General features: G+C 47.6%; 2 protein-coding genes across 9 annotated transcripts in view; one reads left to right on the top strand and one right to left on the bottom strand.

Annotated features, from left to right (window-relative positions):
* UGGT1 (UDP-glucose glycoprotein glucosyltransferase 1) overlaps nt 1–491 on the bottom strand; it is a 41,776-nt gene extending 41,285 nt beyond the window's left edge. The window contains exon 1 of one of the 3 annotated variants that reach the window (XM_057432994.1): nt 356–378. The gene's annotated coding sequence lies outside the window, so the exon portion shown is untranslated. Of the gene's footprint in view, nt 1–355 lie in introns of all 3 variants that reach the window. The other 2 variants (XM_057432991.1, XM_057432993.1) reach the window with 2 other exon arrangements.
* A 1,903-nt stretch (nt 492–2,394) lies between these two features.
* SAP130 (Sin3A associated protein 130) lies at nt 2,395–26,551 on the top strand. Of its 6 annotated transcripts, none has more exons than XR_008975320.1 (22): nt 2,395–2,415; nt 3,002–3,119; nt 3,927–4,162; nt 4,752–4,910; nt 5,754–5,865; nt 7,262–7,386; nt 8,211–8,335; nt 8,928–9,078; nt 9,281–9,371; nt 9,679–9,783; nt 12,742–12,883; nt 13,051–13,172; nt 17,887–18,189; nt 19,203–19,380; nt 20,489–20,593; nt 21,411–21,772; nt 23,176–23,424; nt 23,718–23,843; nt 24,511–24,614; nt 24,854–24,986; nt 25,288–25,401; nt 25,611–25,634. XR_008975320.1 is itself a non-coding variant. In XM_057432957.1 (21 exons), the coding sequence occupies exons 2-21, from the start codon at nt 3,008–3,010 to the stop codon at nt 25,767–25,769; spliced, it is 3,180 nt and encodes a 1,059-aa protein (XP_057288940.1). In that variant the 5' UTR covers nt 2,395–2,415; nt 3,002–3,007; the 3' UTR covers nt 25,770–26,551. The 6 variants fall into 6 exon arrangements, 4 of the variants coding, with proteins under 4 accessions (XP_057288940.1, XP_057288942.1, XP_057288941.1 ...); XR_008975321.1 differs by having other exon boundaries at nt 24,892–24,986; XM_057432957.1 differs by lacking the exon at nt 24,854–24,986 and having other exon boundaries at nt 25,611–26,551.

Below are 26,551 nucleotides of genomic sequence, written 5' to 3' on the forward strand. Positions count from 1 at the left end.
GGCGTTTAACCCGCGGGCGCGGCCCCTGCAGCCCTCCTGTCACTCCTCCCGCGCTGACAGCAAGACAGCGCCGAGGCCGCACACCGCCCGCGGGGCTCCGCCAGGCCACGCTCCGCTCCTCTCCGTGGTGCTGCGGGTGCCCAGCCCCGGCCGCCCGGTACCCCCACAGCCGGCCCCGCTGCTGCGGCCCCAGGCCCCGCCGAGGCCAACCCCCGGCCCGGCAAAGACGCCCTGAGGGGCAGCGCCGGGCCCCGCCGCCCGCTCTCCGCGCCCCTCCCCCGGCGGGGCCGCCTCAGAGCGCCGCCGCGCGCCCCCCCCGCCCAGCCCCGCGCGCGGGTCGCCGTGGAAACCGCACCTGCGAGCGGCCGCAGCGCTCCCTTCCGGCTCGTGCCGCTCCCGCCGCTTCCGGCCGCGCGACTTCCGCTGCCGGGAGAGAGGGGCCATAGAGTTACGCGAGGCCGCGCCAGACTGTCAGCGTGCCGCCATCTTGGGGGGGGGGGGGGGTGGTGTCTGGCGCCGCGAATCCCGGAGCCTGCCTCCAGCCCGGGGTGAGGGCTGCATCGCCGCGTCCGGCCGCGCTGCGTGACCGGCGTCCGCGGAGCAGCGCCGGTAAAAGCGGCAAGCGGGGCACGGGCACGGTTCGGGCGATGCGGGGCCGCGGTTCTTCATCGGAACCCGTGGCTCCGAACTGCCGCGTTTAGTCAGGCCCTCGGGGAGCGGGGCCCGGGGCGCAGCGCCTCGAGCCTGTCCGCCGCACGGCGGGATGCGTAGGTAAGATCAGGACAAGCAGAGCAGAGGTTTTCCAGCATCTTTGTGCGGTGTCGGTGCAATGCCAGAGGTAGAGGTGGAACCAGTGTTGCTTCTGTCATCAGCTGGTCTAGTTGGTAGCCTGTGCTCTTAAAAGGAGCCCCGGAACTTGATCACACTGTGCACAGAAAAGCTTCTTTCGTTCGCTCACTTGTTTATAGCGTAAATATGAGCGGGAATTGAAAGCAGGTAAAAAACAGTTGGTTTTTTATTCATCTTCCCTATACGTTTTACAGCTCTTGTCAGAACGCTCTCTGAACTGTCCCTGTTCCGGCCTGAGGATGCCAACCCCACTCAGCCGTTCTGTGTGTGCTCTGTGTCCCATTACCTGTGCCACATCCTCTGGATACTTTGTAGCATTACTGTGATCTTGTGTAGCCATGGGGATGGGGGAGCAGAGCTGCTCATCTCATGCAAGCAGTGTCGAGGCAGAGTAAAGCTGGGAGTGTGGCCAGGCAGAGCACCTTCAACGAGGGTAAAGGGCAGCGTCCCAGGGAGCACGACACAGGTCCTGATCGATGGCTCTTTGGGAGAGCAGTATCCCTCTGAAGTGAACCTAACCCCTGTCTGTGCCCAGAGCTTCCTCAGCACTTGCTTGCAGGGTTGTTGACAACACACCTGAAGGGTTTGCTTAAGCAAAATTCAGGATAACTCAGATGGGATTCTGTCATTTCAAGGTTTTCTTTCTAGTTTCATTTAAAAGCATTATAAAACCACTATAACAGCACCAGTTGTCTGTCTGACTTCATCTCTGAGCCTTAAGATGTAAGACCTGAATGGGAACAATGGAATGGGAAATAGTGCTATTCTGGGGTATGTGTGATCAAACACAGGGCAAACCTGGACCGGTGACACCTGAGGGCTGCAGTGTGCATTGTCACCAGGGCTTGTCGGGGGAGGTTATTTGTTTAACTTGTTTCCCCTCTGTCCCAGCAAGTAGCAAATATTTGATACCAGAGACAAGGGGATGTTGGAGTCTGGTATTCATTGATGGTTCTTCCCGAGGCCCCTTTCCCTGAATACAGCAGTAAAACTTCATCCTCCACGTCAGACAGTAGTTCGGATCTGCTCAGCTTCTTCTCAGCGCTTTGCGCTCTGTGAAGATCCTCACTTCAGAGGCAGACGAGAAGCAAACCTCTCACCGAGCCGTTGTGTCTCATTCCGTCCCCGTTGTGCCTCGGTGCTGGTAGCGCGTCTTGCCCCGTGTGAGGGGCCAGCTCTGGCCTGCGCCGCTCTGAAGCGGTGGCGGGTGGGCCCAGGAGATGTGCCGTGGAGCAGGGTCTGTCCGGCGGGAGGAGCGGACGCTGAGAAAGCCCCGCCGTCCCGCCCGCCCCGCGTTTCCCGGGAAACCTCCCTGCTCGCAGCCAATAGCGTGCCCAGCGAAGGCACACCCCCGTCAACTCTTGCGAGATCTGCGTCCGTCTCTAAGCGCGAGGACTACATCTCCCAGCAGCCCTGAGGAGAGCGCTGCTGCAGCCAATGGGGCGGGGGGCGCCGTGGTGGGCGGGGCCGACCGGGGCCAATCCGCCGTGGGCAGCTGCGGCGGCGGAAGCGGTGCTCGGTGGTGGCGGTTCAGGAGACGGCTGCCGCGGGGCACCCCCGGCACAGGTACCGCCGCGGGCAGCGCGCCTGGCGCCGCGCCGGGGACCGGGAGCAGCTCCAAAGAAGGGTTGCGGGCGGGGGGGCGACGGCCGCCGCTTCAGATAGGCCGCTGCGGCTGTCTCAGTGCGCGGCGGCGGGGGAGAGCCAGTCCCTGGAGGCAGCGCCGCGGAGCGGGGCGAGCGGAGAGGAGAGGGGTGGGGCCCCGCGCCGCGGCAGGACCGGGGCGGGAGCGCGGGAAGGGACAGAGACAGGGCAGGACGGAGGAGAGGAGCGCAGGACAGGGCGGGCGAGGGCCGGGCGGTACGTGCCGCGGTCGGTGCGGGGAGGGGCGGCTCCGGGGCTGCCGCGCTCCCGGGAACATCCGGGCCCTGTGGCCCCTCACGGCGGAACATCGGGGCGGGCCCGGGCGGCGGGCTCGCCGCATTGGCGCAGGGCTGGCGGTGCCGCTATCGCCGCGCCCAATGAACGGGGCGGGAGCGGGGGGTGGTGCCTGCCGGGGGTGTTGTCGCCCCCTGTGAGGCGGTGGGCGAGGGTCGTCGGTGCCGTGCCGTGACGCTCGGTGACGTACGGTAACGCTCGGCGCTCCCCGCAGGCGGACATGAGCTCCCAGCAGTTCCCCCGCTCGGGGGCGCCGCCCCCCGGCCTCGGACCAGCGCCGCCGCCCATCGCCGCCAGCGGCTCCGCCGGGCTCATCGCCCCCGCCGCCACAGGTAAGCGGGCTTCGGGGCAGGGGGAATCCCGGCAGCGCCGTTCCGCTCCGGCTTCTCCGCCGGACGCAGGAGGGGGGCGGGGCGGGGCCGCCCCGGGCGGGGGTAGCGAGACGTACCGCGGGCTGCGCCGGTCCGCAGTGGGAAGAGCAACGCGAGAATCGGTTTACCTGCGTGCGGGCTCTGCACAGCGATCAGGGTAGAGCCGTTCCTCTGCCCCCCCCCCCCCCCCCCGGGCGTGCTGGCTCGGCTGCCTCCGCCCCTCGGCTCCGCTTGTGCGCGCTGCAGGCAGGAGGGGTGCGTGGATGTGGGAGCGTTTCCTGTAGCTGGCGGTGGGGTGGGAGCCCTGGTTCTTGTACTGCTGTCCCTGCCGAGATTACAGGCTGCAGAGGTGAATGGGGGATATGAGGGGTGTTTCACTTAGAGGAGGGTTTATACTTGTTTTTCAGCTTGACAGCCAGGTACATAACTGATTAAACTCAGACTTTTAACAGTGCTTGTTTGTTGTGGGACTGTACAGCAGTTATTTAGATAATAAAGTATTTTTCACAAGAAAGAAAGCTCAGTCAAGCTTTGTTTGGAGGTGTTCAGGTGGACTTCTCCAAGATGACCCCACCTTGCCCAGCATTGGAGGGCTCATCAGTTCTAAGGGGAACTGGCAGAAGGAGTGCCAGAATTCCCAGGGCTTTCATCACTGGAGTGCATTTGATCGATCACATCCCTGAGCTGGTGGGTGACCGCTGCAGACTTGTTCAACTTCTGTACCCTTTTCTTCAGAGCTTCCTGTTTCTCTCGTGTTTTCATTGCTAGGGAGTGATGAATCAAGTCGTGACTCGGAGGTTGCTCCTAGGGAGCATATCGGCCCCGGCGGCTCAATACAGCCTCGAGAGGAAAAGCAGGAGCCAGTGGTGGTCCGGCCATATCCACAGGTTCAGATGTTGACACAGCACCACCCTGTCCAGTCTGGTGCCCCGGTGACAGTGACAGCACCACCAGCACATTTGACTCCAGCTGTGCCACTTTCCTTCTCAGATGGACTGATGAAGGTAAGGAGGAGGTTTGTGATCCATAGGGGAAGTAAATAACAATCTATATCGCAATCAAGAGCACTGGGCAAAAATAAACTGCACCAAAAACTTCCCTGCTTTTGTTTCTTAAGCTTTCCTTGTGTGCTGTGCACTGCCTCTTGCGTTTAGCTGCTCCATCTGCTGCGCTGAGGACTTCATTGTATCTCAGAATTATTTTTGAGGGGAGTGGGTTTTGTTTGTCTCCTAAGAGAAGAGTGATTTCAGTCAGGTTCTGAAATCTTCCCTTTTCTCTGCAGGAGTGGATGGGAATATCACATTAAGTGTTAATGCCCAGTGTCTGTAGGCGAATACCATAGCTCTAACAGATTCCACTTGTGACTAAGGCTGTATGTTCGGAGGTGCATGTTTCTCATGCAAAAGATGGCCTTTCCTTTGTCCCAGATGGAAACAGAGTAGCTCTAGATGACCCACATCCTTTCTCTCCAAGTACTTAACTACACTTACCCCTGCATAAAGCTGATTTTCTGTCAGGCTTTGACCCCAAAATGTTTCCACATTGAGTTCTTGTTTGGAGGTGCCAACATTTCTGTCTTTGTATTTCTTGTAGCCTCCCTTGAAGCCCACCATGCCCAGCCGGCCCATTGCTCCTGCTCCACCCTCTACTCTCTCAGCTCCCACAAAGGTTCCTGGGCAAGTTACTGTGACCATGGAAAGCAACATACCACAGGCTCCAACAATTCCTGTGGCAACCATCAGTGGGCAACAGGTCTGGTTCTTTGGTTTGTTTGGTTTCTGTTCCAGTTTGTTTCATGGTCAAACCAGTACTAATACTGGTACAACTGAGGTGGGCTCTTATAGCAGGAAGGAAGGTAGAAGAGAGCAGGCTTCCCCAGGCAGTGTTGGATCAGTTCTGCTTGGAGCATTAAACTTCAGTCTCAGTGAGCACTAGCTCTGTAGAAAGCTGCTGATTTGTTGTACTCATCCAACTGACATAGCATGGGGGGGTGGGGGGAGAGCTGTAGATAATACTTTAGAAATATCATCTTTTGCCCTTTAACTTAGACTGCAGAGCCAGTCCTTCTGATTTGAAACTGGGTCACCAGAACACTCATCACTGAACCTCTGAAGCCTCAGGGTTTTGCTGTCAAGTGCCTTTAGGTGGGTTTGAGTTAGGCTGGCTGAGGATGTGCAGCAGTTTCAGTCGATTTATTAATATCCCTGGAAAGAACAGAATTAAAAGAAAATAGAATTCATTTGTTGCAACCTTTGCCAGGTTCCCACCATTCTCTCGGCTTTGCTGGAGAGGTGCTGGTTCATTGTCACCCATGTCCCAACCAGGAAAATAGACCAGTGAAACAGATAAACGCTTATATCTTCCATACACAACGTCAGCAGTCTCTGTAATGTTATCCTGTAGAAACCTGGAATCATAGAATAGTTAGGGTTGGAAAGGACCTTAAGATCATCCAGTTCCAACATCTGCCCCTTTCTCCTCTCAGCATGTAACATATGACACCTTTGTACACCAAGTATGGTAATAGTTTGGCCATTAATTGGCAGTGCAGCTCATGGGGTTTTTTTGGGTTTTGTGATTTCTTTAATTCTGCAGGGGCATCCTAGTAACTTGCATCATATCATGGCTACCAACGTGCAGATGTCTATCATCAGAAGTAGTGCTCCTGGGCCTCCGCTACACATTGGAGCGTCGCACCTACCCCGAGGTAAAACGGAGCTGTGGCATCCCTGCCTTCTGCTTACAGCCTCTCAGGGGACATGTAGCTAGCCTTCACCTCTCCAGTTCTCCTCACTGCTAACACAGCCAGTACTCCAGCTGTCAAAGCTGCTAACGTAAATAGGTGACTGCCAGCCACCTTAAGAATTACATTGCCTTCAGCCATTTAGGGCAGGACTGTGTGACAGTGTTTAAAATGCTGGCAGATACCAGCATGTCTGTTCTTCTAGTTCTGTGCTGTTAAAACAGTGAATGTGTTCAAGAAAGAAACCACACTGGTGTAGACTGACCTGTCTTGTAACACGTTACATTCTCGGTAGCAAGCACTGGTCACCTATGACAGTGCACTTGAGCAGTTGTGAGGGCTATTCATGTGCGTTTGCATTTACCCTTGAATTAAATGCTGGTGATAGCTACAGGCTCTTGTCTCCCAGGTTGCTGTGGCTTACAAATAGAAGATCAGCCCCTTAAAAGAAGCCCTGTGCACAGGAGCATCTGACTGATTTCTGACTGGGTTTTTTTTATTTCAACAGCTTATGGGTTAGGTTTCCAGTTCAACTTTAAATTGATCTGAATTTAAAGTACATATTTGTATCTCCTTTCATATTTGCTGTTATTTGGTCACTCAAGAAACATGTATGACGTAGCAAAGACATAATGTTCTGTGCAGCTTGCTTTGTAGCTGTAGCTCACTTGATTGCTGTGGGAGAGCTGCCACAAACTGTACTGTCATTTAGTGCACGTTTTTCTTTTGTCTTCCTGCTCTTTTTCTCTCTGCCTGAGTATTAACTTTTGAGGTAATAATTTAAGTTAGGGACATCTATGGAAACAATGCAGTCCAGTCCATCAAATGATTTCAAGGCTGTTTGTCTGCTACAGTGATTTCTTGTTGTCAGGAGGCAGCAGAGAATAAGCAAATCATTCAGATTGCAACATTAGAAGTTTTTTGGGTCTGGATTGCTTAGTTTTGGTTTTGTTGGGTGTTTTCTTCTATTGCATGTGTATCGTTCTTCTGAACTTCATCGGGTGCAGCGAGATTGTTGTTGGTATCAAGTGACTTGCACATTAGCCCAGTAATCAAACTGAAATATTTCTACTGACTTCCCTAGCCTGGAATAAAACAAGACTGGATTTGCAATATAAGCTTATTATAAGGGAGTAAGAAGTAGCAAGAAAGCCAATTAATTTAAAATAATACCTACCTTTCCCCACATACTTTTGCAAACTTTATATGTCTCTGCTGCAAGCTTTTACTTCTAAACCAGCACCACCTGAACTGACATAAAATACATGAAGACTGAAATACATACAGCCAACAATCAGAATTTGTCCTAACGGAGCCGTTTGGATGCATGGTGTTTTAACACATTTGGTTTGTTTCCCAGGGGCAGCGGCTGCTGCAGTGATGTCCAGTTCTAAAGTAACCACAGTCCTGAGGCCAGCTTCCCAGTTGCCAAACGCAGCTACAGCTCAGCCAGCAGTTCAGCACATCATCCATCAGCCAATCCAGGCAGGTAGCAGCCAGGCAGCTCTGCACAACGCTGACGACCAGCTGCAAGTTCTTCCTGGCACTTATTTGTCCTATATAACCTATAATTGCATATTTCCTTGGCTGAGGTTTCCAGTCTGTTTCTTGGGTACTGGCTTCTAATAGCAAGGAGTGAAATAATTGTATTAGTCCTGTGGTTTTATTTCCTGTGTGGACTTCCTGCCAGGAATTTGGTTTAACTGTCTCCACAGTGCTTAGAAACTGGGAAGAGGATTTAGTTCAGATGTACTGAAGTTTTAAAGCCTGAAGAGTTTGGTGCCATGTGCTCCTGTTGATTTCTTCTTAAGTATATGATGTAGAATTATATAATCTAATTTTAATATGCTTCTGTATAAATTAGCTTATATCAGGAGAAGATTGTAGGAATCGTCTGCCTACAGTAGTGCTAGTGTTCAATGTGAGGATAAAGGTTTAAACATCTTTACTTTGTGCTTTATGCTAGGATCCAGATTTAATCACCTTTGACTTCCTGTATGTACTTGGATCGGGATTTCTTTTCAGTCAGAAGGGAACTGACCTTTGGGCTTTTTCCTAAAGACCTTTCAAGGGATCCGGTCTTGTTAACTTTGTCAGTTACCAATTCCTGTGATAGTTCATGCTTTGAAAACCAACACGGATCTGCTCAGGAGCATGCAGATCAATTCAAAAAGCCTGGAAATGCCTTAGAATGCCAGCACTTAGTGATAAGATGTAGGAAAAGCAGTTTCAACCAAGTAATTCCTAATTATTATCCGAAAAGCAGAATTTCTTTTCTGAGTGTATCTCTTTCTGACTTTTATTTGCAGTCTCGTCCTCCTGTGACAACATCAAGCACTATTCCTCCCGCTGTGGTGGCAACTGTCTCAGCCACGAGAGCTCAGTCCCCTGTTATAACGACAACAGCAGCACATGCCACAGAGTCAACCCTCAGGTAAAGATGCTTTGAAAGCTACAGTGCTCTGACTTGACAGAGGCTGCAGGAAGGGGAAACAGAAGTATCAGTCATTGAGTGTAGATAACCCTCTAGATGTGGGATAATACAATACAAAAACAGTAATGCTTGCCCAGTGCAAATGCTTTCAATTCTGCACATAAAAATTACTATAAGCTTGAACTGTTGCTTTGTGTCTGAGATGGAAAGACCTTAATAAATTCATTCAGAGATCCTGCTTCCTGGAATGCAGAGTTTCTATTGCAGGATCTTGAGGCTAATTTGGCCCATCTGTGTTTGGTTTTTTTATGAAGACACAGAGAGGAGTGACACGTGACAGTTGAAAAGCATCCCTGACAAAAAGCCTCTTTTATGAACTCGTAGGAGTTGGTGATAAGTTGTCCTTCCTAGTTGGGTACATAGAGCAGATGACAACAGAGCGTTGCGGTTCCAGTGTCTTATACCGCTTTACCATGTACTTGGTAGCAGTGCTGCTTTCTCAGGAGAGGAGTCCAAGGCCTGATGTGGGTCCCTGCCTTTTATATTTAGCGTCCCCACAGTTATCTTCATGATAATTTTGCTTCCTTTCCAGTCGACCCACGTTATCTATCCAGCAGCACCCACCTTCTGCAGCTATTAGCATCCAGAGGCCTGCACAGCCGCGGGACACAGCCACGCGGATCACTCTACCATCTCACCCAGCTATAGGAACACAGAAGCCACAGCTCCACACCATGGCTCAGGTAAACTGCAACAAGAAAGAAAAACTCTTGCTTATTCTAGGTATCAATTTTGTTTGCATCTTGAGGGCTACGATTACATTTGGGGAAAGAGTTAGCTTAGAAATTCATGTTGTTCACAGTCAATGCAACACGATCCCATACTAAGTATGTGTTTTTAAATGTACTAGTCATTTAACTTGAAGGTTTTCTTCTCGTTTCATAGAAAACCATTTTCAGTACTGGTACTCCTGTGGCAGCAGCAACAGTGGCGCCTATTTTGGCAACAAATACCATTGCTTCAGCAACCACAGCTGGTGAGTATTCATAATGCTATTGGGAAAGTTATGGGGTATGATTTTATTGTTGTTCTTGTTGAATTATCCTCCTTGAGGATGGAACCAAACTACTTTTGAGGAATTATTCATGGTAAAGGCTGCATTTGGAAGTGCAGGAACAGACTTCAGGAGGAAAATTATCAGGTTCTTGAAGGAGGGTATCCGGTTGGGGTTTATCCTCTCTTTATTTGGATATAGATTATAGAATATATAGATTATAGATATTAATGGTGTGACAGGGCTCCATAGAAACATCTTATATAGGGTGTTTTTTCTTTCTCTTTAGGTTCTGTGTCTCACACCCAAGCACCTACAAGCACTATTGTTACCATGACAATGCCCTCCCATTCTTCCCATGCTACAGCTGTCACGACCTCAAACATCCCAGTTGGTGAGTGATTTCAGTTTTAAGAAGAGTGTGTAACTGATGCCTTTACTTTTTTGCTTACATGAGCAGTGTTTGTGCATATTGTCAGATTTGTCCGGGAAGCTAGGGACCAGGTTAGGAAAGCTAAGGCCCAGTTAGAATTAAACTTAGCTAGAGGTATTAAAGATAACAGGAAGGGATTCTACAGGTACATAGCAAATAAAAAACAGACTAGGGAGAATGTAGGCCACCTCAGGAAGCTCTCGGGAGAACTGGCTACACAGGATTTGGAGAAGGCTGAGGTTCTGAATGACTTCTTTGCCTCGGTCTTCACTGGCAAAGGCTCTGACCTCACTACCCAAGTCTTGGAAGGCAGACGCAGGGACTGTGAGAATGAAGACCTTGTGCCCACTGTAGGAGAGGATCTGGTTCGAGACCATCTTAAAAATCTGAACGTGCACAAGTCCATGGGTCCTGATGAGATCCATCCATGGGTCCTGAAGGAGCTGGCAAATGAAGTTGCGAAGCCGCTGGCCATCATATTTGAGAAATCATGGCAGTCAGGTGAAGTTCCTGATGACTGGAAAAAGGGAAATGTAACCCCCATTTTCAAGAAGGGGAAAATGGATGACCCGGGGAATTACAGACCAGTCAGTCTCACCTCTGTGCCTGGCAAAACCTTGGAGCAGATTCTCCTGGAAGGCATGCTAAGGCACATGAAAAACAACAAGGTGCTTGGTGACAGCCAGCATGGCTTCACTAAGGGGAAATCCTGCCTGACCAATTTGGTGGCCTTCTATGATGGGGCTACAGAACTGATGGACAGGGGTAGAGCAGTTGATGTCATCTACCTGGACTTGTGCAAAGCGTTCGACACTGTCCCACACGACATCCTTGTCTCTAAATTGGAGAGACATCAATTTGATGGATGGACCACTCGGTGGATAAAGAACTGGCTGGGTGGTCGCACGCAAAGAGTTGTGGTCAATGGCTCAATGTCCGGCTGGAGAGCAGTAACGAGTGGAGTCCCTCAGGGATCGGTGTTGGGACCAGTCTTGTTCAACATCTTTGTTGCTGACATGGACGGTGGGATTGAGTGTGCCCTCAGCAAGTTTGCTGATGACACCAAGCTGTGTGGTTCGGTTGATACCCTGGAGGGAAGGAATGCCATCCAGAGGGACCTCGACATGCTTGTGAGGTGGGCTGATGCCAACCTCATGAAGTTTAACCATGCCAAGTGCAAGGTCCTACACCTGGGTCAGAGCAATCCCAGGCACAGCTACAGGTTGGGCAGAGAAGAGATTCAGAGCAGCCCTGTGGAGAAGGACTTGGGTGTGCTGGTTGATGAGAAAATGAACATGAGCCCGCTTCAGTGTGCGCTCGCAGCCCAGAAAGCCAACCGTATCCTGGGCTGCATCAAAAGGAGTGTGACCAGCAGGTCGAAGGAGGTGATCCTGCCCCGCTGCTCTGCTCTTGTGAGACCTCACCTGGAGTATTGTGTGCAGTTCTGGTGTCCTCAACATAAAAAGGACATGGAACTGTTGGAACAAGTCCAGAGAAGGGCCACGAGGATGATCAGGGGACTGGAGCACCTCCCGTATGAAGACGGGCTGAGAAAGTTGAGGCTGTTCAGCCTGGAGAAGAGAAGGCTGTGTGGAGACCTCATAGGAGCCTTCCAGTATCTGAAGGGGGCTTATAAGGATGCTGGGGAGGGACTCTTCATTAGAGACTGTAGTAATAGGACAAGGGGTAATGGGTTAAAACTTAAACAGGGGAAGTTTAGGTTGGATACAAGAAGGAAATTCTTTCGTGTCAGGGTGGTGAGGCACTGGAATGGGTTGCCCAGGGAGGTTGTAAATGCTCCATCCCTGGCAGTGTTCAAGACCAGGTTGGGCGAGGCCTTGGGTGATATGGTTTAGTGTGAGGTGTCCCTGCCCACGGGAGGGGGGTTGGAACTAGATAATTTTAAGGTCCTTTCCAACCCTAACGATCCTATGATAAGGAGGGGAAGAAAATCAGTTCAAGCTGGGACAAACCAATTAACAGGTTCTGCTGAGGCATAACTTTGTTTAGTACCAGGAAGAAATAGATGTTCTAGGAGGAGCAAGTAATAAAATGGCTCACTGACTTACTGAATTGAACTTTTAGACAGACTTGGGCCTTTTGGCATTTCAGAACCTGAATTGTATATACTGCATAAGTTTTAACTGCTCGTGCTAGAATATAGCTTTAATAGTTGATAAGTTCTTTGCTGTGCTTCTGGAAGTGTTCAATTTAGCAGTTTGATTAGTGTGTTCATTTGGAGGTAGAACACTAAGGTCTAAAGGTGGGAGCTTTATTTGCCTGGACGTCGATTCTTCCTGAGCTGTTTCCTGCAGAACTGCCTACGTTTCCTTTTGTTCATCTCTGTTTTCTTGATGACCATCTTGTTCTTTTGAAATCTCATCATATCTTTCCCTACCATAAATTTGCAAGAAGTGAGGTTATATCTCCAAATGTCAGTGTTTCCTGGAAAGCTTTTGTAGGTGTGTTCTTTCTTTTCTTGACCTCTGTCTCTGTATACTTGTCTGCCTTTATCTCATTTCCCTTGATCTCTGTTAAGTTCTGCGTTGAAAACTTGGATAAGTAAGTTCTTGACAGCAGAAAGGATTGGGCTGATTCTACAACTAAATCAAATTGTAAAGAAATAATTTGACCACTGTATTAACTTACTCTGTTAGCAAGTGTACTTTATATCTGCATGTATAATATCCATCTATTCTGGTATAAACTGAGGTAAAATGCTTCATTTCGCTTGTTCTTTCTGCCTGTTGAGGAAATCTGTCATTGCTGCAGATAGGATATCAGTAGCAGATTGGAAGGCGGAGTGGGTTGATGGGGAAGGAGTGGTATTTGGGGATTTGCCAGAGTTAATCTCACCTTTGCCACGTTTACCAGCTTTTCCTGTGACTCTCAACTGATTACATCTTTGTCTTTATGCAGCTAAAGTGGTTCCTCAGCAAATCACGCATACTTCTCCCCGGATCCAGTCTGACTACACAGCAGAGAGGAGTAATCTCATACCCCTCTCCAGTCACCGGGCATCTCCAAACCCAGTAGCAATGGAAACTAGAAATGATAACAGGTGGGGAAATAGCAGCTCTAGGAATGAGAGTGTATGAGTAGGTTTTGAGTGCCTTGCGGTACTTGATGGTTTAGGACAGATGAGATTACACAATTTGGGGATTTAAGAGGTTGAAGACGAACTGCTGAGATGATGTGTGTAATGCTTGCTTTCTTTGATGCCTGTAGGCAGTCGGTGCCTGTCCAGTTCCAGTATTTCTTACCAACATACCCACCCTCTGCCTACCCTTTGACTGCGCACACCTATACCCCCATCACCAGCTCAGTGTCCACCATCCGCCAGTATCCAGGTAAGTCCAGCTTTGGGGCAGGCTGACTGTGATGCTGTGTTCAGTTGTTAGCTTCTCTATGAGTGTTAGCGATGGGAGAAGCAAAGAGGTTTTTATGCTTGATTTTCATGATTTGTCACTAAAAGTCTTTGATAACTTGTTGCCTGAGGGGAAAAACTCATGGGTGGGGGGTACTGAACTACTTCAGAGACTTACTAAATACAGCTACTAACAGTCTTTTCAGGGGTTTCACATTTGATATCCAAGAGTTCGCATCTCTGAGTAGAAGCTCTTGATTCTACAAATCAGAACAGTTCAGCTCCTCCAAATCAGTTCTTGGATGCATCTTCGTTTCCTGGTGTTCTGACAAACCCCTTTTAATCTCTTTCCACGAGTGTACTGTTTGAGGGAGAAATCTGAACGAAGAATGGAAAAAATAAGCTGCATGCACACCTTGGCATTAGTGTTCTGTTTAAAAGAATGGAACAATTAATGGGTTTGAACCATTGCAGTGATTTGCAGTGAAAAAGTGATGTGTAATGTGAGCCCATGTAGTCAACCCAAACTTAAGTCATTCTGTGACACATTATGGAGCACTTTTACCTTACTGAGTAGTTTAGGAGTCTTCCCTATAATGTGATAATTCCTATGATCCAAACTGTGGGAATCTGCGTGATTTGAATTTTCGTGGAATATCTGCCTGCTGCCAGTATGTTACCCGTGAGCAGTATAGAGGGAATTCAGAAGGACTTGGAGGTGGCAAAGCTGATCTGCTGAATGGAAAAGGAAAGAATCATAGAATCATTTAGGTTGGAAAAGTCCTTTAAGATCATAGGCTCTTGGATGTCTTTTAAATACCTCAGGGGACAGTGACTACACCACATCCCTGGGCAGCCTGTTCCAGTGCTTGACAACCCTTTTGGTGAAGAAATTTTTCCTTTCATCCAGTCTAAACCTCCCCTGATGCAGCTTGAGGCCATTTCCTCTTGTCCTATTGCTTGTAACTTGGGAGCAGAGACCAACCCCACCTCACAACAACCTCCTTTTAGGCAGTTGTAGGGAGGGATAAGGTCCCCCCTGAGCCTTCTCTTCTCTAGACTGAACCCCCCCAGGTCCCTCACCCATTCCTCATCACACTTGTGCTCCAGGCCCTGCACCAGCTCTCTTGCCCTTCTCTGGCTCCACTCCAGCACCTCCGTGTCTCTCTTGTAGTGAGGGGCCCAGAGCTGAACCCAGGATTCAAGGTGCAGCCTCATCAGTGCCAAGTACAGGGCAACAATCAATGCCCTGGCCCTGCTGACCACACTGGTGCTGATACAGGCCAGGATGCTGTTGGCCTTCTTGTTTGCCTGGGGACATGCTGGCTTATAGTCAGTGACCATCAACAAACACCTCCATGTCCTTCTCCACCAGGCAGCTTTCCAGCCACAATTCCCCAAGCCTGGAGTGTTCCATGGAGCTGTTGTGGCCCAAGTGCAGGACCTGGCACTTTGCCTTGTTGAACCTCAAACATTGGCCTTGTTGGATTGATCCAGCTTGTCCAGATCCCTGTGCAGAGCCTTCCTGCATTCCAGCAGATCAAAACCCTTGCTTAACTTGATGTCATCTGCAAACATACTGAGGGTGCACTCGATCCCCTTGTTTATATCACTAATAAAGATATTAAACACTGCTGGCCCCAGTGCCAAGCCCTGGAGAACACCACTTGTGACTGGCCACCAACTGGAGTTACCTCCATTCAACAGCACTCTTTAGGCCCAGCCAACCAGACAGTTTTTACCCAGGGAAGAGTACACCTGTCCAAGCCATGACAGCCAGTTTCTCTAGGAGAATGCTGTCAAAGGCTTTACTAAAGTCTACATTGACAATATCCACAGCCTTTCCCTCACCCACTGAGCAGGTCACCTTCTCGTAGGAGATCAGGATAGTCAAGCAGGACCTGCCTTTCATAACCCCATGCTGACTGGGCTTGGTTGTCCTGTATGTGCCCTGTAGTGCCACTCAAGATGATCTGCTCCATAACCTGCCCCAGCACCGAGGTCAGGCTGACAGACCTGTAGTTCCTCCCACGCTCCTTCTGGCCTTTCTTGTAGATGGGTGTTACATTTGCTAACCTCCACTCAACTGGGACCTCCCCAGTTAGCCATGGCTGTTGCTGAATGATGGAAGGTGGCTCAGTGGGCACTTCTGCAAGCTCCTCAGTACCTTTGGGTGGATCCCATCCAGCCCCATAGACTTGTGTGTGTTTGAGTGGTGTAGCAGGTTGCTGACCCTTTTCCCTTGGACTAGAGGGCCTTTATTCAGCTTCCTGTTCATTCCAGCTGAAAGGGCATGTACCTGAAGACCAGGTGGTCTTAATATTTTGTCCTGGGTTCAGCAGTAGCAGTCATTTTTTTCTCCTTCTTAGTAGCTGGTGCAGTCCTGTGTTTTTGACTTTCAGCCTGGGAACAGTGCTGATAACACTGATGTTTTTAGTTGTTGCTCAGTAATGTTTACTCTGACCAAGGACTTTGTGAGTCTCGTGCTGTGCCAGGGAGAAGGGGAAGCCGGGAGGAAGCAGAGACAGGACACCTGACCCAAACTAATCAAAGAGGTATTCCATACCACAGCACGTCATGCCCAGTATAGAAACTGGGGGCAGTTACCCAGAAGGGTTAGATCACTGCTCTGTTGGGCTGGGTATCGGTTGGCAGGTGCTGAGCAGCTGTATTCTCTTCCCTTGTTATTTCCCTTATCATTATTATTATTGGTGGTAGCAGCAGTGATTTGTGTTACACCTTAGTTACTGGACTGTTCTTATCTCAACCCATGGGAGTTACATTCTTTTGATTCTCCTCCCCATTCCTCCAGGAGCGGGAGGAGGAAGGGGGGTGGGGAAGTGAGTGAGAGGCTGCGTGGTTCTGAGTTACCGGCTAGGCTTAAACCACAACACATGCACAGGGAACTGATACATTACTGGGGCCTATTCTTTCTGTCATTGAAACTCCAGTGAAAAATTGCTAGTCTTGACTATAATGTCAGGCTTCAAGATGGGCGGGCTTCAGGGCAGTTAAATGACTCTGAATACAAGACAGGGCTTATTTTGTACCTTCCTCCCCTTTGGCTGAAAATTTTTAAAGGAGAAGGTTCGGGTGGGTGATGATACTTGGTGTTGGCAGTTGTATTTGAGGAGCTGTTACAGAGCCCCCGATAGAACATGACTACAGACTGTCAGGAGTTCCAGTTTTGATGGCATGTTGGGGTGATGGTAGGCTAATCCTAATGTTAAAACAGCAGGGGTAGGGTCTTCAGCTGGAGCTCATTGACAGAGACCTTTTCCTTGCTAAATTGACTTGAAACATCAGCTGAAGGTACTAATTACAGCAATAACTCAAAGCAGAGGATTCAGGGTATCAGAAGGGATGTGCACAGACAGGTGAGGGCTTAGATAAAAGTACAGAGGAGACTTTATGAAAGAAGACAGATGAAGAGAGTTAATGCAGAGTTTCCAGGAAGAATATTGGCTTTGGCTTTCCAAATGCTAATTTTGTTTTGTGTAGAATCCTGAAAGGATTTTTTTGGATAGAAAGTTCTGCTTCACATAAAGCCTTCCACTAAGAGAATAAACTTGCCATGCTTTATACAGAAACCATTTTCAGGTACCTGGTGATGGATTTTGGGGGTTTGCTATTAGAGTGTCTTGTCAGCACAAGAACTTGGTCGAAATCCTGTGACAATGACAAAACCAGCTTGCTCTGTGATGTGAGGGCTCTCCATTGTCAGCAGGCATGGCCATTGTTGGCAAGTTCACACTTGCATTCTGTGTAGGGCTGCAAAAATTGTTCTGTAAAGGCTGGAAATCTGGAATTCCAGGATCTGCACGTAGTGTAACAGTATTGTGAAGTGCTGCCTGGGAGAAGCACAATGTGTCGTATAGTGGATCTGGAAAGATGGAATCATAGTAAATTCAAATAAATGAATTGAACTCCTTAGAACAACTGCTTCATTTCGAACATTGTTCTGCCACAGAAAGATTTTGTGTTCAGTTGAGCTGTGGGATCCAGCCTATGAGTGTTAGTGAATCCACCCTGTTCTGAGCCAGATAAGTTTGTACTCAAATTTAGAACAGTTTGTCCACTTGCACTGAGGAAAAGTTATTATGGTTGGGGAAAGGGAGTAAGGAAGCAAGCCCTGCATTAAAGTGCTTAGGCTTGAGTCTCTGCATTCTCTGCTTGCTTTTGTACAGCCAAAGGTGTGAAGCTCTTTAATTAACGTAATGATGAGTTCTGTGAAAAGACTGCCTTCTGACAAAACATGGGCTTAGGCTTCCCTTTTTAATAAATATATATCTCTTTTCAAGCAGAGAAAATGCCAATTATTGGTACTTGGAAGCATTGTAAAATAAGATAGTGAGTAAAAATAGTGCACAGGCTTATGAAACAAATTTGGGTACAAAAATCCAGTTGAGTCTAACTAAACAGTAGAGTCAAACGTTATCTTTTCCCTTGTGTTGCAATTTGAACTAGAAAATGGAATAGAAATAAATAGTAATATTTAATTCTTCTGGCAGACAATCTGGCCTCTCCACTCAAATTTACTCCTGCAACAGGCAGGCTGGCAAGTCAATTTTTCAAAGCAAAGTAGTCTTTGAAAGGAAGTGAGAGGTGCTGGGGGGAGCAGAGGAAGTGAGAGGTGCTCTGGGGAGCAGAGGCACCCACGGGTAAGTGTGATGAGGTGTCTATGTTTCTGTTCCCAGTTTCAGCCCAGGCACCCAACTCGGCCATCACGGCTCAGACTGGCGTTGGCGTGGCCTCCACTGTGCATCTCAATCCCATGCAGTTGATGACTGTAGATGCATCTCATGCCCGGCACATCCAGGGGATCCAGCCAGCACCCATCAGTGCGCAGGGGATCCAGCCAGCACCAATCAGTGCCCAGGGCATTCAGCCAGCACCAATTGGGACGCAAGGACTCCACCCTGCTGCACCAATTGGTACACAGGGACTGCAGCCAGCACCCATCAGTGCTCAGCAGCCACAGGCTGACACCAAGACCTCAGGTAAGAGCAACTAGCAAAGTCCAGTCTTTGGACCTGGGTAGAGTGACTGAATTTGTCCTGCAAATTTGGCTTGTTTGAAGTTTTTTCTTTTTACTCTGATTAATGATCTTGTTATAGTCTCTCTGGTCTGGTAGTGGACACCAAACATATTCATACACATATTCTTCCAGCCAATACTTTTAACCTATATCCTAATTTATGGGTTTTTTTTAAGTGTACCAGCTGCAGTGTGTGGGTAGCCCCTGAACAGATTACTTCAGTGGAAAAAAACTCATAGTGCCTGAACTTAAACGATTCTCTCCAGTAAGCCTTGTAGGAAAAGTAATTTACAAGTAAACAACATTCTCCGCACTGTTTGGTTATGTATGAGATCACAGTAGAAGTTAGAATACAGCTAGGTACATTCAGCAGTTAGTAACCTGATGTTGGACTGTGATAGAAACCATCTTTTGTTATAAACGACTGGTTTGATGAAACACCAACAACCTACTGACGACTTGGGAGGTGGCAACCCAGAGAATATGCTGTTTCAAAGCTGCAGACATACTGTGTAGTGACTTCCTGACTGTCTAAATGCTCTGCGTCAGTTAGTTGGCCAAACCAGCTTTGGCAGAAGGTCAGAATGTAAGCACAACTGATAGCAGCATGTATTGACACAGAGAGTCTACCAGGACTGTTATTTTACTGACCCAGTTGTTTTGGTGATCTCTCTAGCAATTTCTGCATTTTCAGTTTCTTCTGGAAAAGATTATTTCCCTAGCAGCAGTTGTTAGGCAGGAGGTAGTTCCCATCTTCCCTGCATAAGGTTCAGTGATCAAGGTTGCTTGTAGCAAAGGTGTTGCTTACAAAATGGTCTGAAAGCACTTCAGGTAAAGACTGAGAGAGTGGAGGGAGCATGGACAACATGGGCTCTACAAACACCTGCTTTGTCATCAATTTTCCTTAAGTAACTGCTGCTTCTTCCTCTCTGTGTCTTTTCTTTTCTGTGCTCTCTCGATGTCCATCCTCCCCAGCAGTAGTCTTGGCAGATGGAGCCACCATTGTAGCCAATCCTATTAGCAACACATTCAACACTGCTTCTGCAGCAACTACAGTTGTGCAAACCCATAGCCAGAGTGCCAGTGCCAGTGCACCAGCCCAGGGCTCTTCCCCGCGCCCAAGTATCCTCCGGAAGAAACCAACAACTGATGGGTGAGTAGAACTGAAGGTGACATGTGAATGATACTTCTGTGCAGTCTAGCCTGGCTAAATGGAACCATTTTAGTGGAGGTAGAAAGGTTCTAGCAAGTTATTCAGTCAGCAGCAATTTTGAGTAACCTGCTGATCTGTGAAACACAGTTCTTTTCCTCCCCCAGGGTAGGATATAGTTTTCTCTTATTGTCAGTAATAAAATGAAAGGAAAGGAGAGTTTATCTCCTAGCTCTTGACAGTAATTTTTTGAGGGAAAGTGGATTTGAGGTTTTCTTGCTTAGTGTAATAAAACCAAAGAGTTTATTATCCACTTAAATGAGCATCCTATGTTTTGTCTTCAGTGCTTTTCTTAGAAGAATATGTGGATGAGTAGAAAGCACAGGATTAGTACCCGGCTGTGAAATCTGATTAGGAAAAAGGGAGGGAGCAACTTATACTCTTAAAATATTTTATGTTGTCTGTCTAATTTTAAATGCCTGAATAAAGAGGCAAGAGACAGGTTTAGACTTAACAGTGCATTTCCTCCTGACTAACGACTGAGAATATTTGGAACTGATGTGTCCTGTGAGACTAAACTTGCATACTTTTTTATTTGGGTGGAAATCTTATATTAAGGCAGAGAAGCTGCAGGCTATAAACCTGAAACAGAAATTAAAGAAGCAGAGGTAGATCACCAAAGAATGTTTCCATTGAGAGGCTGAATATTTTGAACAACAGTTGGACTTCCAGCCCCACAGGAGACTGAATGGTCTCTAAAATACTTCTCTCTATTCGGCCCTGTGCTGCCTAACATCCACATTGATGGTGTGAGGTGCTGAAGTCAGGCTTTGACACAGTCTAGTCCAACTAAAAGAAGCAGATGCCTGTCTGAGCACTGTTTAGTTCCAGATGATTTGCTCAGTCTTGAAATAGTTATGGAGGACAGTAGCATAGTCAGATCTCCTTTTGTCCACTGTTGGAGCCTTGTAGTTTCAGGAAAACACTGAGTGGTGGGATGAAAGTAAAGCTGGCATTCTAAGGGAAGAAGAATGGTTGATCCCTTTGCTCTTAGTGGTATTTCTCTTTGCATCAGGGAGGTGGGAATCTTAGATGTGTCTGTCTCTTACAGGCTGGCAGTCCGGAAAAGCTTAATTCCACCTCAGCCACCTGAAGTAGCTAGCACACGTGTAGAGAATACCATGCGAAGCACATCTGGATCACCGAGGCCTGCTGGGTGAGGCTTTAGGATAAACAACCAACTGCATCAGAATATTTTCCTTGTATTTGTTTGATTTGTATTTGGCTATTGGAGCGCTTTAGTTTGAATTTGTCAGTGTGATGACTTCAGACAGACTAGACTAGTTCTGCCATTGTGAAGCTGAGCCAGCGGCCTTTTAAAAGATGTAGTTATAAGCTTTCTTAGAAACAAACAACAACCCCTCTGCTGTTGTAAAGGAGAGGCCTCAAAACTTTTTTCTATAGTACTTGGAAATCAATGCTGAAGAATCATAGAATCATAGAATGGTTTGTGTTGGAAAGGACTTTAAGATCATCTAGTTCCAATACCCACCCCTGTCGTGGGCAGGTAAAATAAAGGTAAATGGAGCTTCCACCCTGCTTTAGTTGAGTTCAGGGGCTTTACAAGTTACTGTATTGTAATTGTGAACTATAGTGGGAGCTCCTGCAAACAAGGGATGGGAGGCAGTAAAATTTGGGGTAAAAGTTCCTTTTGTCTGCATTGTGAAACTGTCTCGATCCTTTTGTAAGTATTTTGGTGTTACCTGGAATTAGTCATGAGATTTGCTTGTTAGCGTGAGTGAAAGAAAATAGCATTTAGGATAAATACAAAGTATTAGAAAGGGAGTGGAGGAGGAAATGTAACTGAGATGACACCTTCTCTGGTTGGTAAACACACTACTGAGCCAGGTGTTACTTGCAGGTGCAGGAAAAACAGGATAGTCTGAATCCAGCTTGTCTCATTCACTTTGTGCTAGGTGGTCATGGCTGAAGAGCAGCTAACTTCAGTTTGTTTTGTCTCTTTTACGTTACAGTGCCAAGCCAAAACCTGAAATTCATGTGTCCATGGCCACTCCAGTCACTGTGTCTATGGAGGCAGTGCCTAACCAAGGTGGTGAGCAGCCCACCATTGCGGTCCCCCCCACCTCCCAGCAGCCCCCCTCTGCCATTCCAACCATCATCGCAGCAGCCAGTCCCACCTCACAGCCTGCAGCAGCACTCTCCACCATTCCAGGAGCTGTCCCGGCCGCTCCACCAACTTCCACCACAATTGTGGCAGCACCCGCTCCTCCATCAACGATGAGTGGTGCCCTGTCAGCGGTGCTGGGTCCTGCGGTGCCAGAGATAAAAATCAAAGAGGAAGTGGAGCCTATGGATATCATGCGGCCAGTATCTGGTAGGTGGTTGTTAATCATCAGGTTGCCTCTTTTGTTGTTGAGACAGTGGAGAAATTAGGAGGATTTCAACATATCCACCCTGAAAATGGAATTACATGTCTTTCGTGGCAGCACAGAACACTAGTCAAAGGGCTCCCATATGCCTTGTTACTCATAAAGTTCTTATTTGCCTTTTCCCTAATTTCCCAGGAAATCACTTTTTCCTGTGGCTGCTTTGTTCATGTTCAGATGGTCCAACTCCAGAGTCCGTTTGAATTCCATCGTTAAAACGCACATGCTCAGCAGCAGTAATGATATACTGTGGATCAGTTCAGTTATTTTCAGCTCTCTCACAAATCCTGCTGTTCAGGTCCAAGGGCCTGTCTTCTAGATGAAGAATTAGTGACCAGAGTGGGATTTCGTGGTGCCTTCCTGTGATTAATGGTTATTTGTCTCTAGAACTCTTTAAAGTATTTATTGCACTGCCTCACTTATCCAGCTTGGCCATACTTGCTATCAGATGGTATGATCAGTAAAATTCAGATTCTTGTGGATCTTGGGTTGGGCACTATACAGTGGTAAAATGATCTGAATGCATCCCATGTCCATGAGTATTAGAGTTCTGTTTTAGTTGCTGGTTTTATCACTCCACTTAAAGCTGTAATGTGGGATGGAAGAAGCTGCTTGCTACAGACTCCTCTGGAGCACAGGCAGAGAGCATTGAGCTCTTTAGGGTTCTTTTATCTCTTACTGGCAATTGTCAAGAGTTTCCATTCCAGAAATGTTTTGCTGCAGTCTTAGTCACAGCTGATTGAGCTTTGCCTTTAGAGTGTCAAAGAGTATTCCCTTAAGCTATGTGCCACGCTACTGTCCAAATTCAGAGATGTGTCGGTGCAGTAATGTATTGCTCTGGTGCTGTTGACTTGGCAGTAAAAGTAGGCTTTTGCAAGGAGAGTACTGCAGTCCCTTCTGATTGCATTTGACTCTACTGCAAGAGGGAAAGGACTCACTTGCTATTGACTGTGATCCATGCTGGTGTACGTACAAACATAGCTTTGCTTTTTTGTTTTTTTTACAGTAACACAAGACAGATGTTAGCATGGATTCCTTTTTGTAGCATTAAACTATCATAAGCTTCAAATATGAAGGAACTGAGGGACAGTTGTCTCTGCTCTGATTATTTTTTTTTTTTTTTTATGCTTTTGTATGAGACACTGAAGATCTTGGCATATAGATTTGTCCTAGCAGTAACTGCTGGCTTAATATCTGTCCTTCTAGACACATGGAGCTGAAGCACTCATACCCTGTGTGGTCCTCTCAGTGTGCTGCAGCACGAGCTACTGTTGTAGTGTTCAAGCAATGTTAGCATGTTACCTTTCTGCTGCTGATGGTTTGGGTTCTTTTCCTCTCTCCTTCCTCTTAGCAGTCCCTCCTTTGACTACCAGTACTGTGTCTCCGTCTTTGGCATTGCTGGCCAACAACCTTTCAATGCCTCCAAGTGATTTGCCACCCGGTGCCTCCCCGAGGAAGAAACCCCGTAAGCAGCAGCATGTCATCTCCACAGAGGAAGGGGACATGATGGAAACAAACAGCACTGACGATGAGAAATCCACTGCCAAAAATTTGCTGGTGAAGGCAGAGAAGAGAAAGTCACCTCCGAAGGAGTATATAGGTAACGTCATCTCTAACATCTTTTTTCCTCTTCAGGTGTTTATTTTCTCTTCTATTTGTTTCTCAGAAAAGGTGCTCTGTCTTTCTCATGCTTCCTAAATCTAAATACTGCAGAACCCAAGTACCTCTTCCTCAACACTTTCTATTTAGTGATGTTCAGGGAAAATGACCTCTCTCAAGCATCATTTTATATGAGGTAGCGCTTACTGATCTTCTGCTGGAGTTCCTGTGTCATGCTCATCTCCTACTCTAGCCTACTTGATAATAATGCATTTCCCCTGGATCCTTTTCTAGATGAGGAAGGCGTGAGATACGTCCCTGTGCGTCCAAGGCCACCTATCACACTGCTCCGTCATTATCGTAATCCTTGGAAAGCTGCCTACCACCACTTCCAGAGATACAGTGATGTGCGGGTAAAAGGTCAGTCTGCTGCTTGTAGTTGGACAGTTTCATTCCCCCAGAATGAACCTCTTCAGTGTACCTGTTAGGGTGCCTCGGGAGCATTCTTAGTTGGGTGGCATTGATAAGCAATCCCACAAAAAGGTGTTGATTGCACTTTGGAAAATAAAGCTTGCTCAAGTGAGCTAATGACTTCCGCTAGCTAGATGTTGCCTCCCTCTCTTCCTTGCTTATAAGGAGGAAAGAAGGGAAGGACACTACACAGAATTGGCTAAACATTTCCATAAAATTAAGAATCATATGGTTATAGAGAAAACTATTTACTTCCAGTGACAGAAACTTACTAAGGAAGTAAACCTTAAAGAAGTGACATGCAAGGGTGATACGCGACAGTTTAGTTCTCCAATTTTCTTTTTACCTAACAAACTTGCCAGTTCAATCAAAGCCATTCTAGATTTAGTATTTAGGATATAATTTTCTGGAAATACAGATAACTTGTTAGGAAGCAAGAGCAGTGATCAGATGTGGCAGATGGGTAGCTGTTTTCCTGTTGGAAGCAAACCACTGCTCATTCTCATTTATTGGGAGGTATGGAGAGCAGAATTTAAGCTAATGTTTTTGTTTGGGAAGAGAGGCCTGGCCAGCTCCCAAAGTCTGAATAACATATGTTTTCATTTCTTGGCGACAGAAGAGAAGAAGGCTATGCTGCAGGAGATTGCCAATCAGAAGGGTGTATCCTGTCGTGCACAAGGGTGGAAGGTCCATCTCTGTGCGGCACAGCTACTGCAGCTGGTAGGTGAATGGGGCTTGCAGCTTCCTATGACATGGGGGGGGACACAGAGTTGTGTGAGACAGGAGGATGTATCTTCAAACTGGTCATCTGACATTGGGAATACCATAAAAGAGCTGTTGTGTAGAGCCCAAAGGGAGTGGGACGTGCTTTCCCCTTTCTCAGGAATGTGGCTTAAGTGGCTTGGAAACTTAGAGTGTTGATTTTGATCCAGACATAAGAGCTGATGTATTTTGTACAGATGATCAAAATTGGCAACTCCATCCTGCTGATGCACAGGTCTGAAGAAGCGTCTGTTTGGGATGGTGCGGCTGATCTGAGGAGGCAGCACTGATCCACATTCCTGGATGCTTCTGTTTCAGGTTGGGGGTGAGGTAGGTGCTCTGCATTCTAGCACCAAACTCCCCAAAACCTCTGCATTCCTGGAATAGTATTGTGAGAAATAGGGGAAACCGTTCTGGTTAGGATCCGTGTTTGTTCAGAAGTGGAGCAATCCTGTAAATAGGATGTTAGTAACAATGATAGTGCCACACTCCACGTCAGAGGCTCCATCTTTTGAATTACTAACAAGAGCAGCTGAGAGGGGAATGGATTATCATCTTCTCTGTGTAGCTCTCTTAATGCGGGTGAATGGCCTAGCGGTGAACCTTCTCAAGAGGTGCTAATGTCTTTTAGACAAACCTGGAGCATGATGTGTATGAGAGACTGACGGCCCTGCAGGAGGGACTCATTCCTAAGAAAAAGGCAGCAACTGATGACGACTTGCATCGAATCAATGAACTGATACAGGTGAGTTCCTGTGGCCTCTCAACCTGCTTTACCTTTAATTACAAAACACCCTGCTGCAGTTAGTAAGAACTAAAGCTGGCTTAAAGGAATCCACATAGGTACAATTTATGTGTTTCCAGTGTCATCCACTGCAAGTGGTATTAGGGGAAGGTACAGTGAAAGCTTAGGCTAGAGAGTCTGCTGCTAATGACGACAGTGTTTCATTTCAGGGGAATATGCAGAGGTGTAAACTCGTGATGGATCAAATCAATGAGGCTCGAGACTCCATGCTAAAGGTCTTGGATCACAAAGATCGTGTTTTGAAGCTTCTAAACAAGAATGGAACTGTCAAAAAAGTATCCAAATTAAAGCGAAAGGAGAAGGTCTAAAGCCAGAATAATGACTCTGGAAACGGAGAACCTGTACAGAATGGAGTTGAACCTTTTTGTAGTTTGGGTTTATTTTTAAGCAGAGCATCTGAATAAAAAGGATGAGTTTAGGGAACAGATGGCAAGAGATGGACATGTGAAGCCTGGTGACCTGAAGGGATTGCCACAGATCTGTCAATGAACAAAGATTTCTCTCAGGCTCATCCCTTTTTAAAGTCTTTCCAGTCCCATTTGTTTAACCCTCCTGATGTGTCAGTGCCTACTAATTGGAACTAGCGATGCAATGTGTGGTGGACAGTGCTCTCCTCCTGTTTGCAGCTTAGGGGTAAAAGCACACAAGGTGCGTAGGCGCCTGTAACGCAGGTGGTTCTGCGGGGGACATGCAGGTATCGACCCAGACAGCAGCTGTGCTTCAAAGCATTGAAAATGACACCACTCTCAGTCACCCCATTCCGTTCTTGTTCTGATTTTCCAGTGTCTGAAGTAGCCTTCTTAAACCAGTGCCACTGCACTAGGAGACCTGCTCCATTCAGGATCTCAGAAGTCCTAGCTGTCAAGTTAAAAAAAAAAAAAAGGAGAAAAACAACAAAGGGGGGAGGGAGAGGGTATTATTTCAAAGTGATTTTGTAGTGTCCGTGTGTGCGTGTGTCTACGTTGGTGCGCTGGGATACTTGTTTTGAAGTACCTCTTGCCACAGAGGTCTTCGTGTAGCTGGTGTAATGTTAATTGTATGTACCACATACATCCTGCAAACATGAATAAAGGACTTGGAGGTTTTTGTA

This window comes from Pezoporus wallicus, unplaced genomic scaffold, assembly GCF_028554395.1.
Source record: "Pezoporus wallicus isolate ANWC-B61680 ecotype Strahan unplaced genomic scaffold, APGP_CSIRO_Pwel_v1 contig_15, whole genome shotgun sequence".
Lineage (NCBI taxonomy): Eukaryota > Metazoa > Chordata > Aves > Psittaciformes > Psittacidae > Pezoporus > Pezoporus wallicus.